This window comes from Xenopus laevis, chromosome 6L (assembly GCF_017654675.1).
Source record: "Xenopus laevis strain J_2021 chromosome 6L, Xenopus_laevis_v10.1, whole genome shotgun sequence".
Taxonomy (NCBI): Eukaryota; Metazoa; Chordata; class Amphibia; order Anura; family Pipidae; genus Xenopus; species Xenopus laevis.
Genome location: NC_054381.1, coordinates 141,561 through 156,697, shown reverse-complemented (window position 1 = coordinate 156,697; position 15,137 = coordinate 141,561). Strand labels below are relative to the sequence as shown.

General features: G+C 44.2%; 1 protein-coding gene across 9 annotated transcripts in view; it reads right to left on the bottom strand.

Moving 5' to 3' along the window:
* Nucleotides 1-2,508: 2,508 nt before the first annotated feature.
* Nucleotides 2,509-15,137, bottom strand: part of LOC108704644 (SWI/SNF-related matrix-associated actin-dependent regulator of chromatin subfamily D member 3) — a 69,873-nt gene continuing 57,244 nt past the window's right edge. For all 9 annotated transcript variants that reach the window (XM_018241293.2, XM_041565685.1, XM_018241294.2 and 6 more), the window contains 2 exons: nt 4,972-5,073; nt 2,509-4,645 (listed from right to left, as the gene is read on the bottom strand). In XM_018241293.2, the coding sequence (XP_018096782.1) occupies nt 4,592-4,645; nt 4,972-5,073 (156 nt within the window). In that variant the 3' untranslated portion in view covers nt 2,509-4,591. The remainder of the gene's footprint in view (nt 4,646-4,971; nt 5,074-15,137) is intronic.

Sequence of the window (15,137 nt, the reverse complement as noted above, 5' to 3'; positions counted from 1 at the left end):
TAAATTTGTAATATCCCTAACTAAAGCCCCAATCTGCTCAAAATTTACCTTTTCTTCGCCGCCTGGCCAATCGCACGCCGCGACTCCGCCCCTATGACATCACACCCCGCCCCCTTTGACACCACGCCGCCCCATTTGACATCATGCCTCGCCCCTTTTTACCGCCCCCAGCACCGGCTGGTGCAAATTTTATTGAAAGGCGGCAACCCTATTTATAACCTGAACCTATGAAAATAAAAATTCCTATTTATAACCTGTACAACTCCTAGACTGTCACAATTTAAAATGCTCTTTTTGGTTTTTAGGGCAAGGCCCCAAATTTCTAATGAGACCAGGATAGGGAAAAATTCCAGCAGAATCATATTTTTGTGAGACCAATTTCAATCGAATATTTGGGCCATGTACAACACAGAACTCATTGTGAAAATCATTTCAGTTTTAAAATCAATTTGGCATTGGCTATTAGCAAACGCATTTCGGAAACTGTGTCTAAGGGTCACCTAAACGCCACGAGGACTGAATCTAATTCTATTCGCAGAAAGTGAATGACAGCTGTTGGCTTTAATGTCTTTTCGGGAGCCAATGAAAGGTATTGAGAAGCCTTTTGCAGTTGTCACATGAGGTCCCATGAATAAAAACAGCAAAGGGGCCCATCATTTTATCCAGGGAACTCTTTGGAGATGTAACAACCCGCGAGTGAAATCTAAAATCCACACTGAAGCCCTAATTTAGTGCACGTTCAGTCTATTGGGATATATACTCAGCCAGGGCAACATTTTTGCCAGTTCACTGGTGTTGTTGCCATTTGCCACCTGTTCCTTGGCATTGGGCTTGTTACGTGCGGTGAAATGCCGGTGACTACCTGCACAGTGGGATCCATTTCATTGTATTCCCAGCATGCATTGGGCTTTGTTGGTGTAGAACATGTAGTGGATACATGGATAATCTTTTGATGGAAGCAGTCGTCATATGTAACCTATGAGATACCCAAATATTTACACAATTACTGTTGGCAGTAATGTTTGCTTTGTAGTATTTCCCAGTTAAGATGCCAATGTAGCTGAGATTGAGTGAAATCTTGTTATCTCTGCAGAGATAAATGTGAAGGAGAAGACATGGCATATTACATGACATTACTCCTCCTGCAGTGCCCAACTATTGCTGGACATGGGGGCTGACTTATAAAGCTCTTACTGGGCCTGTGACTCACAGATTGGGCACAGAATTGTTCTCTGAATTGTATTGGAGAGCTTTAAAGTGTTTCTCCTTGTTACCGGGGTCGGCTCATCACACTAGGGGCATCTTGTGACTCAGGAGTCGGCACTCGTTGTTCTCATTGGCCGGAGTCATAATCTCCTCCTGCCCAATCAGCAGCCGCACTTGTTTCGGGGGGGGCGTGATGCATCCAGACAACAATGTGTTGCATGTGGGGTCCTGGCACTCCTGCAGCCGGACATGCGTCTCCCTTGCACCCAAATGATCCCAGGGGAGCAGTGACTGCACCTCAATTTATAATCTCTCCTGGGAAGAAGGACTAGTGTGGAAAAGGTTAACCAATGCGCTAACCCTCCTTATACAGGGAGTCACTTAGACTTCAGGTGTGGGGGGGTTAATACAGTATTTAACCTCTACATTCCTGTCCTGACACCATTCCATGCCCACAGGGTCCAATTTTCCCCCCCAATGGGACAGCCTTTCCCAAGATCTTGCAGTGAATCAGATACCAATGGGCAACGGGCAGTGGAACTTACTGGGCCGGGCACAAGGCGGAGCTTAAGGCTATGGGGGCATCTCATTGGCTGGAAGAGTCTTCATGCCCACAGTGGAGGACTAACCATAGAGACCGACTGAAAGAACAACCCACAATCCGCTACTAGTGGGGGGCCGTTTGCCCCAAAGTGTCCAAAAATACCTTCCCCCTGACCCATGTAAAACACGATGAAAGTGCTTCTATTGGATCAGGAGGGGAGGTACTTTCAGCAGCTTATTTGCCCCACAGGAGATTTGCCACAATGGGGGTCCCCTCTGTTGTTGCCCCTAGGGCAGAATTGGTTTTTACTCTCATTTATAAAAACAGAAGGAGATACAACACTCACCTACAACTTCATGTCACAGACTCAATATTTCAGGGGGACACACCCTTCCTTTAGTCCTGACCCCCCCAAAATGTTGATTTTCAGTCTGTGGGGAGTGCTGCCCTGTGCCTGTTACTTGTCCTGCCCCCACCCAGAATTCTTTATACATCAGTCAGGGGGTCACTAATGGCCGTGCCCTCCACTCTGGGGCAATTGTTTGATAAAAGTAGTGGGCAGACCCCCCAATATATACAGACCCTCTATACACACAGCCTGCTGTGGGGTGTAAGATGTTGGGGGAGACATGGATTACAATTAGTGGTGGGGCAGAGATCACTATACAGACGCCCCCATACACAGACGCCCCCATACACAGACAGCCCCCATACACAGACAGCCCCATACACAGACACCCATATATGAGGCAAAACAGTAAGTAGAAATGAGATTTATTGGGGTGTCACTGAGTGACACAAACAGAAGTTACTAATACTCACCTACCACTGATCATTAATATGTTCCCTCAAGACCTGGGGTCTCCTGCTAACCCCACCCACTCCCCCCCCCCGAGACCCTTTTCTACCCAATCCAGTCCCTGTAACACTAACCCTCCCCCATCCAGCCCCCCGAGACCTTACCAATGTGGACTTACGCCCCAATTCCTAGCTGCCCAATTACATCACAATGCAGTGATTTGCCCCTCATTCTGGGGGAGCGCCAGGGACCGACTGTAGTGGAAACTAAAAGACTTAACGAATCACTAAATAAAAGCCTGGGGTACCTTCTGCACTTTCAATCTGCCCCCCATGAATGGGGTTAAAGGTATGAACCAACACCTTGTTCCTGCCCCACCCACTTACCCATCATTCCATCTGTCAGTGTCACATGGTATAAGTGGATCCCTAAATATGAGGAGCCCCCCCATACCTACTCCTTGTTCCTGTCCCAACATCTGTGTATAAATATCCAGTGGTGCAGAGGAATCAGTGAGAGAATAGCAGCAATGTTGTGCTGCTGCCTGTGCTCCGTGCCACAAGCAGTGATGGTGGCTAGCAGTGCAGAGAGACTAGTGCTCCGTGGCACAAGCAGTAATGGTGGCTAGCAGTGCAGAGAGACTAGTGCTCCGTGGCACAAGCAGTGATGGTGGCTAGCAGTGCAGAGAGATTAGTGCTCCGTGGCACAAGCAGTAATGGTGGCTAGCAGTGCAGAGAGATTAGTGGCCGTGGCACAAGCAGTGATGGTGGCAAGCAGTGCAGAGAGACTAGTGGTCCGTGGCACAAGCAGTGATGGTGGCTAGCAGTGCAGAGAGATTAGTGCTCCGTGCCACAAGCAGTGATGGTGGCTAGCAGTGCAGAGAGATTAGTGCTCCGTGCCACAAGCAGTGATGGTGGCTAGCAGTGCAGAGAGATTAGTGGCCGTGGCACAAGCAATAATGGTGGCTAGCAGTGCAGAGAGATTAGTGCTCCGTGGCACAAGCAGTAATGGTGGCTAGCAGTGCAGAGAGACTAGTGGTCCGTGGCACAAGCAGTGATGGTGGCTAGCAGTGCAGAGAGACTAGTGATCCATGGCACATGCAGTGATGGTGGCTAGCAGTGCAGAGAGATTAGTGGTCCGTGGCACAAGCAGTAATGGTGGCTAGCAGTGCAGAGAGACTAGTGATCCATGGCACATGCAGTGATGGTGATGGTGGCTAGCAGTGCAGAGAGATTAGTGGTCCGTGGCACAAGCAGTAATGGTGGCTAGCAGTGCAGAGAGACTAGTGCTCCGTGGCACAAGCAGTAATGGTGGCTAGCAGTGCAGAGAGACTAGTGGTCCGTGGCACAAGCAGTAATGGTGGCTAGCAGTGCAGAGAGACTAGTGGTCTGTGGCACAAGCAGTAATGGTGGCTAGCAGTGCAGAGAGACTAGTGGTCCGTGGCACAAGCAGTAATGGTGGCTAGCAGTGCAGAGAGACTAGTGCTCCGTGGCACAAGCAGTAATGGTGGCTAGCAGTGCAGAGAGACTAGTGGTCCGTGGCACAAGCAGTAATGGTGGCTATTAGTGCAGAGAGACTAGTGGTCCATGGCACACGCAGTGATGGTGGCTAGCAGTGCAGAGAGACTAGTGGTCCATGGAACAAGCAGTGATGGTGGCTAGCAGTGCAGAGAGACTAGTGGTCCGTGGCACAAGCAGTGAAGAGAGACCATCATGACACAATGCAATATAATTGGCCCAGTTAATGAATACAAATACTGATCCAATTATGAAAGGGTTTGGCATCACATGACCCCAAGGCACGGGGCAGTAGAAGATGCAGGATGTGGGGCACAGTGCTGACTTACTATAGGGGCCACAGTCAATGTCTATAAAAGTCATGTGACCTTGGTGAAGCCCCACTGTGGGGTGTGAGAGGAGGGAAGAGAGGAGCCAACTGTTCCCAAACTTGAGCGACTCTTGGAGTAATATCTGGAGTTCTGGGACAATGAGAAGCTGCGCAGGGGCCACGTAATGGACTTGGAGATGAGACCAGAGGAGCCTCTACGTGTTCCTCACTCCCAGGGATTGTTCCAACTCTTGTCTGCGCTGCTGGATCTGTAACCGGCAAGAGACAAGTGAAATTTCAAGTCTGAAGCCTTTGTTATTATTATTATTATGCGCTACTGCTACTGCTGCTGTAACTCTGTGCGACACCTCCCTGGGGTCAATACTCAGGACATGGGGAAAACAACTTCATTCTGCTCTTCACTCATCTCCCCCACTCACTCCACTAACTCACACTCACCTTCCCCACTCACCTCCCTCACACTCCCTCACCTCCCTCACACTTGCCTCACTAACCTCCCTCACACTCATCTCACTCACTCCCCTCATTCACACTCACCTCCCTCACTCACACTCACTTCCCTCACATTCCTCACCTTGCAATAAAAGTAGCGGCTCACGGCCTCCTGAGACCAGGGCTCCTGATAGAAATCTGCTCTCCTCTCCTGCTCCGGATTCCCCACAACATCAGTCATGATCTGAAAGAGGAAAAGGAGGGGTAACAGATTGCAAGCTCCTGCAACTACATTCTGTGAGGGTTACACTGGAGGGGGCAATACTTTTGGCTTCTCCCGTTGGTAAAAAACAATTGTCAGGGGCACCTCAAGCCCTGGGACAGAATCTGGGGGAATCAAACAATAGAGGTGCTGGTTAATAATAAGTTACATAGTTACATAGTTACATAGTTAAATTGGGTTGAAAAAAGACAAAGTCCATCAAGTTCAACCCCTCCAAATGAAAACCCAGCATCCACACACCCCTCCCTACTTTTAATTAAAATTCTATATACCCATACCTATATTAACTATAGAGTTTAGTATCACAATAGCCTTTAATATTATGTCTGTCCAAAAAATCATCCAAGCCATTCTTAAAGGCATTAACTAAATCAGCCATCACAACATCACCCGGCAGTGCATTCCCCAACCTCACTGTCCTGACTGTGAAGAACCCTCTACGTTGCTTCAAATGAAAGTTCTTTTCTTCTAGTCTAAAGGGGAGGCCTCTGGTACGGTGATCCACTTTATGGGTAAAAAGGTCCCCTGCCATTTGTCTATAATGTCCTCTAATGTACTTGTAAAGTCTAATCATGTCCCCTCACAAGCGCCTTTTTTCCAGAGAAAACAACCCCAACCTTGACAGTCTACCCTCATAATTTAAGTCTTCCGTCCCTCTAACCAATTTAGTTGCACGTCTCTGCACTCTCTCCAGCTCATTTATATCCCTCTTAAGGACTGGAGTCCAAAACTGAACTGCATACTCCAGATGAGGCCTTACCAGGGACCTATAAAGAGGCATAATTATGTTTTCATCCCTTGAGTTAATGCCCTTTATTATGCAAGACAGAACTTTATTTGCTTTAGTAGCCACAGAATGACACTGCCCAGAATTAGACAACTTGTTATCTACAAAGACCCCAAGATCCTTCTCATTTAAGGAATCTCCCAACACACTGCCATTTAGTGTATAACTTGCATTTATATTATTTTTGCCAAAGTGCATAACCTGCATTTATCAACATTGAACCTCATTTTCCAGTTTGCTGCCCAGTTTTCCAGTTTAGACAAATCACTGTGCAAAGTGGCAGTATCCTGCATGGAACCTATAGTTCTGCACAATTTAGTCTCATCTGCACAAATAGAAACAGTACTTTCAATGGCACCTCCAGGTCATTAATAAACAAGTTGAAAAGCAAGGGACCTAGTACAGAGCCCTGCGGTACTCCACTAACAACACTGGTCCAATTAGAAAATGTTCCATTTACCACCACTCTTTGTAGTCTATCTTTTAGCCAGTTCTCTATCCAGGTACAAATACTATGTTCCAGGCCAACATTCCTTAATTTAACCAGTAACCTTTTGTGTGGCACTGTATCAAATGCTTTAGCAAAGTCTAAGTAAATCACATCCACTGCCATCCCAGAATCGAGGTCTCTACTTACATTCTCGTAAAAAGAAATTAAGTTAGTCTGGCAAGATCTATTACGCATAAAACCATGCTGGCACACACTCATAGTATTATGATTTACTATGAAGTCCAGTATCTTATCCTTTATTAACCCTTCGAAAAGCTTTCCTAATACTGACGTCAGACTAACTGGCCTATAGTTTTGAGGCTGAGAACGGGATCCTTTTTTGAATAGAGGCACCACATTAGCAATTCGCCAGTCTCTCGGCACTATGCCAGATCTCAATGAATCCTGAAAAATTAAGTAAAGAGGTTTGGCAATCACAGAGCTAAGCTCGCTAAGTACCCTGGGATGAATACCATCTGACCCCGGACCTTTGTTAATCTTAACATGTTCAAGTCTCTTTTGAATTTCTTCATGTGTGAACCATGCATCATTAGTTGTATTACTAGAATTGGGAGTGTTAAGAAGGAAACCTTCACTTACTGGTTCCTCATTTGTGTAGACAGATGAAAAATACGAGTTCAGAATCTGCGCTTTTATTTTGTTTTCATCAACCAGCTGACCCCCCTCTGATAGTAAGGGTCCCACCCCTTCCTGCTTCATTTTTTTACTATTGACATATTTAAAAAATAAATTTGATTTTTTTTACTGCTTGCTGCAATATCCTTTTCTATAGCAATTTTAGCTTGCCTTATAGCTTCTTTGCATGATTTATTGGCCTCCTTGTACCTTATAAATGTTTCGGCTGTACCAGCTAACTTGAAAGCCTTAAAAGCAGGTCTTTTCTTACCCACCTCAACACCAACGCTTCTATTGAACCAAAAAGGTTTTGCTTTGCAACGACGTTCCTTGCTTACAAGTGGAATATACTGACAAGTAGATTTATTATAAAGACTTCCCATTTTTGTTCTGTGTTTAACCCTGTGAAAAGCATTTCCCACTTAATATGTTGCAGAGATGCCCTTATACTGTCACAGTTTGCACGTCTGAAATTTAGTGTTTTAGTTCCTCCCTTATAGAATTGCTTCTGCAACAGAATCTCAAAGGAGACCATGTTATGATCACTATTCCCTAAATGCCCCTCACCCACACAAATGTTAGAGATGAGTTCAGTATTGTTAGTTATTACAGGTACAAAAGAGAGTTATTCCTAGTAGGTTCTTGAACGAGCTGGAATAAAAAGTTGTCATTCAGCATATTTACAAACCTACTCGCTTTTTGTGTCTTAGCAACCCCATTACCCCAGTCAATGTCTGGATAATTGAAGTCACCCATAGTAACAACTTGACCCAGCTGTGAAGCCGCTTGTATCTGCAAGAGTAACTGGGCTTCATACTCGACACTTTTACCAGGTGGTTTATAACATACACCAATGATAATTCTCTTTGTTATCTTTTGCCCAGTCAAAATCTCTACCCAGAGGGATTCTACACCCTCACCAGTGGCAGCTATTGTTATTTCTTTAGCGCATGGCTTTAATTCAGGCTTTACATACAAACACACTCCTCCACCCGCTATTTAATCCCTCTGTCCCTCCTAAAAAGGGTGTAACCATTTAAATTCACAATCCAGTCACATGTTTCATCCCACCAGGTCTCAGTGATACCAATTATATCATAATGTTTAGAGCAATTAATTCCAGGTCTCCCATTTTACCTGACAAACTCCGTGCATTTGCAGCATACAGCGGAGGTTACTACTTTTACTTTTGAAATTTGCATTACTTAGTGAAGAATTATACGTTAAGTTAGTATTATTCTGTTTTCCTTGTAACAGAGGGACCTCCTTAGCTGGTAAACTGTATGCCCCCCTCACTCCTCCCCCATGACCCCTTACTAATCCCACTGCCCCGTCTACACTAGCTCCCCCATAATCCTTTATCTCACCCACCCCCCCCCTTGCCTAGTTTAAACACTCCTCCAACCTCTTAGCCATTCTTTCCCCTAGCACCGCGGACCCCCTTCCATTGAGGTGCAAACCGTCACGGCTGTATAGGTTGTACCCCAACGAAAAGTCAGCCCAGTGCTCTAGGAACCCAAACCCTTCCTTCCTGCACCAAGACTTGAGCCACGCATTTAGCTCCCTAAACTCCCACTGTTTTCCTAAACTTGCACGTGGCACAGGCAAAATTTCAGAAAAGTTGACATTGGAAAACCTTACCTTGATCTTAGAGCTTAGATCCCTGAACTCACTCTTTAAGGTCTTCCATCTACCATTTATTTTGTCATTAGTACCGATATGCACTAAGACAGCTGGGTCATGCCCAGCCCCACCCAATAATTTGTCTATCCGATCAACCACATGCCGAACCCTGGCACCAGGTAAACAGCAAACTGTTCGGTTGTAGCGATCCAGACGACAAATTACCCTATCCACTTTCCTAATAATTGAGTCCCCTACAACCACAATCTGCTTAGGCCTGACTCTACTCTCCCCCCCACCACTACTAGAGAAACTGCTCTCCCGGCTGTTAGAGAGATCAGCCCCATCTAGAATTGCCAATCCAGAGTTCATACTCCCATCATCTTCACACAATCTGGCAAATTTGTTGCGATGTATAATCTCCGGATCAGCCTCCATTTTCCTTTTGCCCACCTTAGATTTTCTGTCACCCAGCTAGCTGCCTCAATATCCTGCTGCTGTTCTGTTCCCCCCAAACTATCTGACCCCGCTAGGTCCTGCTCAGTGAGCAAAAGACTCCTTTCAAGATTGTCAATCGACCGCAGTGTTGCAATTTGTTGCTGTAGTGACTCTAACGTGAGCCTCCAAAGTGGCAATTTGCTCACAACCACCACAGAGGTAAGTATTGTGGATCTCTTGTTCCAAATCTGCATACATATGGCAGACTGTGCACTGAGTCAGACCTTCAATCTTGCTAGCACTCATTATCCCAGTTACAGATCAAAACAGGAAAAAATATAAATAAATATATAAAATAAAAATTTGGGTTTAGAACAAACTTTTGACCTAGTTTGAACCTCCTTTAGTTTTCAACTCCGGTGTTTGTAACTCCACTTACAGATCCCCCACTCCGGTGTTTGTAACTGCACTTACAGATCCCCCACTCCGGTGTTTGTAACTCCACTTACAGATCCCCCACTCCGGTGTTTGTAACTGCACTTACAGATCCCCCACTCCGGTGTTTGTAACTCCACTTACAGATCCCCCACTTAACGAGCAAACACTTAAGAGCAGCTAAACACTAGAGCAAGCTCAACTGGAGTGCCAGGGGTTCTATTTATACAGTCTGTTCAGGTGCAACTAATCAAACCCCACCCCCTCAAACAGAGGGAAAACTGCAAAGTAAATCAGGTTGTGACAAACTTGCTGTTAGCACACTAGCACACCAAACTTTGCTGTTTAGCACCCAAGACAGAAAAAAAAAAAAACTTTAAAAAAAATAAAACCACAGTAGTTAAATATAAACCTTAATATAAAAAAGCAGTTAATAAAACCACAGTAGTTAAAAGTGACTTGAGAAAGAGCTCGAAACATGTCGTGACACAATAAAGCACTTGAGTTTTGCAGTAAAGTTCTGCGCATTGGACCTATTATTAACCACCACCTCTATTGTTTGATGATATTGTTTCACTGGACAGAAGCCCTAGTTATAGGTTTAACTACTGAATCTATCGTTACTTGGTGTTGCACAGAATCTGGGGCAACTGTCTGGGTCCCAAGCCTGTGGCTATGTCAGTGGCCACCAGGAAGACACAAAAACATGGTTGCAGTTATTGTAAAGAATACCGTTGGATAAATGTGGAGCTTCATGGTTTGGAATAGGGTCCCTGCCCTGAAGAGCTTACAATCTAAGAGGAAGAAGAGACAGAACCAGAGAGGAGCAGAGTCACTCAGATTCTAATGAGAATGCATTGCTGAGCATTTCCACACGACTGCCTGTGTCGCATTTCCAGCTGCATGTGACTCTATGTGTGTGATTAACGGGGTGACAGCAGTGCAACAGCACCCCTAACCCCAATCAACACCCCCAAAACTCATTCACTACTTGCTGCCACCACTTTCATACTTCTCACACTGGTGATGAAAGATGCCAAGCATTATAGTCATATCAGGGTTAATGAAACACACACTCTTCCTAGCAGCAGTGAAATGGTTAATCAGCACACAGCATGCACAGGGTTAAAGCACACAGCTCCTCACTTCAGACTATGAGGGGTGTATTTACTAAAGAGCAAAGTTACAGATCATCCGCCTCTCTCCATTCATTTCTATGGGATTTTGAAAGGTGTATTTATTAAGGGTGAACTTTCACTAGTTTCAGCCATTGCTAAATACTCTTAGTAAATACACCCCTAGGGTTGTTCAGAGCAGTAAGGACACACACGCGACTAGAACTAACAATTAGATCAACGAGGAAAACCTGAATGTAACTGAAAATATAGAATATATATATATGAACTCTAAAGTCAATGCAATCGTTAGTCACAAGAGCTGACTATTTATCCCAGATATCAGGGGCATCAGGTAACTGGACACTCCCCCCACACCCAGGTAAATACAAAAGGGGGCGTGGCTCCAGAAGGCAGCGGGTGAGTGTGGGCCGGAATATAATGCCCATAATAACTCCTTACAGAACATAGTAGAGTTGGACGGAACCCACGAGCAGTGTTTGTAGTGTGGGAGGAGATTACAGTGTGACCCCCACATCAGCTATGAGGGGTCTTTCACTGGCCCACATGGCACGGCCCATCAGTCTGTATGAGCCAGGGCTTGGAGCTGGGTGTTCCAGGCTGTGACCCTTTATATATGACACTCACCACTTGAATTCTTGTGTAAAGACACAACTTCCAGTAACTTCAATAATCCAAAAATCCTAGTAGACCCCACCAGTCCTGGAGATTATTTTATTGTTACTTCATGGCTTTATCATCTGAACAAAAGCAACAACGTTTCAAGCCACATGGCCCGTTATCAACTTTATGTGGGACATTCACTAAGATTCGTAGTTGCGCCAGGCGTAACTTTGCCACACTTCGCCAGGTGTAGTTTCGCCAGCGCTCCGCAAATTCACTAAAATCCGAAGTTGCGCTCAGGGGTAGCGTAAGGTTGTGAAGTTGCGTTGATTCGATAAGCGAAGCGAAGTTACGCTAGCGATGGTTAATTTGCATACGGCGCCAAATTCAAATTTCAATGGAGGAATACGTACAATCACTACAAATGCCTGGGAAACCTTCAAAATATCAAATAAAATTTTTTTTTGCCCTACACATGTGCCCACTGTATAGTCAAGTTGCCATGAGATAGGAAATGTAGGGGGGAAGGAGGGGAGCCCCAAAAATTTTTTCGATCTTTTTCAGCCTATCACCCATAATGTAGAAAAAACGCCAGAGTATTTTGAAGAAATCCCTATCTACTCTATTGCGCTTCGCCTGGTCTGAGGTGTCGAAGGAAGTCTAGCGTAAAAGGTAGCCTTCAGAACAATGCGCGCGTTAGTGAATTTGCATAGTTACGTCCGTTGTGCAAATTCATCAGGCGTAAGGGTGCGAAGTTACACTAGCGAAGTTATGCCAGCGTCCGTTAGTGAATTTGCGAAGTAACAAAAATGGCCAACGCTAGCGAATTGACGTTAGCATTAGGCGCTTCAGCGCATAGTGAATTTGCCCCTATGTTTCACACGTTACACATTTTCTATTGCCTTGTATGGCGCCATCTTGTGGCTCAATCCTTAAACACATCATAAAATACAGATGAAAAGATTTGAATCATCATCTAGATCTTGTGGGTGGAGTCTCTCTCTCTCCACATCTCTACTGCTACTTCCTTCTTCAAATATCTGTAATATTAAAAACCAACAAAATGTAGATATGATTCCAATGTTTACATACAAATTAAAGTGGTGAGTGACTGTTTGTCCATGAACTATGTCCACGTGTGCCGTACACCCCCATATACAATAAGATTCCATTTACAGATACAGATCTGGACAAAACCACAATCACTGAATCCATAGAATTTCTTGATTTAAGCAGAAATGTAGGGATCTAGAACGATTCCAAAGGAAATATGTGGCATAAAGATCTGAACACTAGCGGAATATATGAAGGTGAATCGTATCCCAAGGAGCCTGAGGGTCCGCCTGTGTCCAACACTTTTTGCCTCTGATAAAGAATTCTGGGAACGCTGGGAGACTATTATCAATAAATGTTCCTCTGATCTAATGCTGGCTACTATGGAACGTTTGCAGATACAGTTACCTGGGATCAAGCAACAGATAGAGTCGGAGGAACTAGAGATCCGGAACGCATTTGCACCAGACATTGTTTCCCAGGGGAAGGAGAAACTAGCGCACCACATACAAGACTTCTGCACAGAGGTTGAGACACAGAAGCGCACAAAGTTTCAGCGCGACGCTAATGATTACAGCAGTGGCCGGGTTTACACATGGGTGCGTCCGACTCAGGATTCATTTGGAGACAGCAGATACACTGCAGGACAATGACAGACCCCACCTAAACAACGGAGGAGGGATGAGACATCCTCAATGTCAAGATCAGAGTCTTCCTCTTCCTCATCTTTTTTAGGTGGATCTCAAACCACAGAAAGTGTACCAGGAACAAGAGAAGAGGGGGGAAAAGCACAAAAAAGAAAGGCCAAGCTGAGACTCGTTACAGACGGAAACAGTGGTGAACATTTCCAGTGGGCCCCTGGGCTTGGCCAAGGCCTTGTCTTTTGCATTCCTTTCTGATCTGGATTTTTTCCAACTTGACATTGGACTTTCTCGTTTCTTTAGGGACATACAGCTTAAAGTACAATTTAGACATGAGAGGGTGGATAATAAGGCTGATAAAACTGGGACTTTTACTGGGCATATCATGGGCCTTAAATCTATAAGTAAATACAAACCAGATATATATCGAATGTGTTTGTGGATGATTTTATGTCCAATGTAAAAAGGGAGGTAGCCGAATTGGAGAAAAAATATATTCATGGGGATGTGAATTTGCAGGAACCTTAATAAAAAGGAATTTGAAGCACTACAGGAAATTAGGAATAATCAGTCGCTGGTAATTAAACGGGCAGATAAGGGAGGGGCGTTGGTGGTAATGGATAAGGAATTTTATAGAACTGAGATTAAGCGCCAATTGGGCAATACTGAAACATACAAATTGGCTACCACCAACCCCCTTCTTGGTATAAAAAGGAGAATAGATGAACTAATAAAAGATGCGATACAAATAGAGGTTATAGACACAACCCTAGTACAATTTTTACAACAACCTTTTCCTGTTTCTCCCATTTTTTACATTTCCCCAAAATTCACAAAAATTTAGATAATCCACCGGGCCGACCCAATTGTTTCCTGTATAAATTCTATATTGTCTCTTTTATCTATTTTTGTAGACCAAGTGATCAAGATGTATGTACCTAACCATAGGCCCTTTTTAAAGGACACTAATGATTTTTTACTTAAATTGCAAACATTGTCAGATTTGCCGAACAACTTTTTGTTGGTGACTTTTGATGTGGAAAGCCTGTACACGTCCATGCCACATGATGGTCCGCAACGAATTGGAACACGATGAGGGTTTAGATGCGTCTCAAAAAAATGTCTTGATTCAATGCCTTGAGCTAATATAACATAATAATTATTTCCTATTCCAGGATGAGTTTTATGTGCAGATCAAAGGAACAGAAATGGGGTCTAATTTGGCCCCGTCCAATGCGAACATGTATGTAAATGTAAATGAGTTGTTTTTACAACACTGTAAGATATGGTTAAGATTCATCGAAGACGTGTTTGCAATATGGACGGGGCCAGTGTGTACCCTCAAGGATTTTTACCAACAAATCAATTTGGCATTGCCTCACATTCATTTCACATTACACACTGATGAAGTAAGAATAGCTTTTTTAGATACCATGGTATTAAACTGGGATGGGAAATTGGAAATAGACATTTTCGTTAAACCCACCGATAAAAATACCCTTTTACATTTTGAGTCATTCCATCCAGTTTCAACCAAAAGATCATTACCAAAATCACAATTTTTACAGGTAAAAAGGATTGTATCAAATAAAGATAGACAGAGTGAACGCTTAGAGGAGATACAACAGGAATTCCTTCAGAGAGGGTACCCCATGTCTTTCATACAACAACAACGTAAAGAAATTGAGGGTGATGGAAAAGAAAATAGACACCAGAGGAAATATAAAAATAAAACCAAGAGAATTCCATTTCTCTCGATATTCACATCTTTAAGTAAGGACATGGCTAAGATCATTAACAGACACTAGAGTTTACTCAAGGAGGGGGTACCCACTGTGGAGCCTTTCCAATCTTTACCCCTCATGTCATATAAAAAGAACAGAACCCTTGGACCCATGTTGGTGAGATCGGACCTGGGGGGACAAACAAATGAGACGTATTACGCCCAAAAAATAATGGGACTTTTCCGTGTCTTTCCTGTAATTGTTGCTCCAATTGCCAAAAGGGAGACATTGTGTAGGGCCCACGTAAGGGTAACCCAATTAAGATGAGGGGATATTATACCTGTACATGTACTTTTGTAGTGCACATTGTTAATGCCCCTGTGGGTATTTATATGTGGGACAGACTATCCGCATGATCAGAGATACGGGAGCATAAGTCCACTATGAGACTAAAGAAAA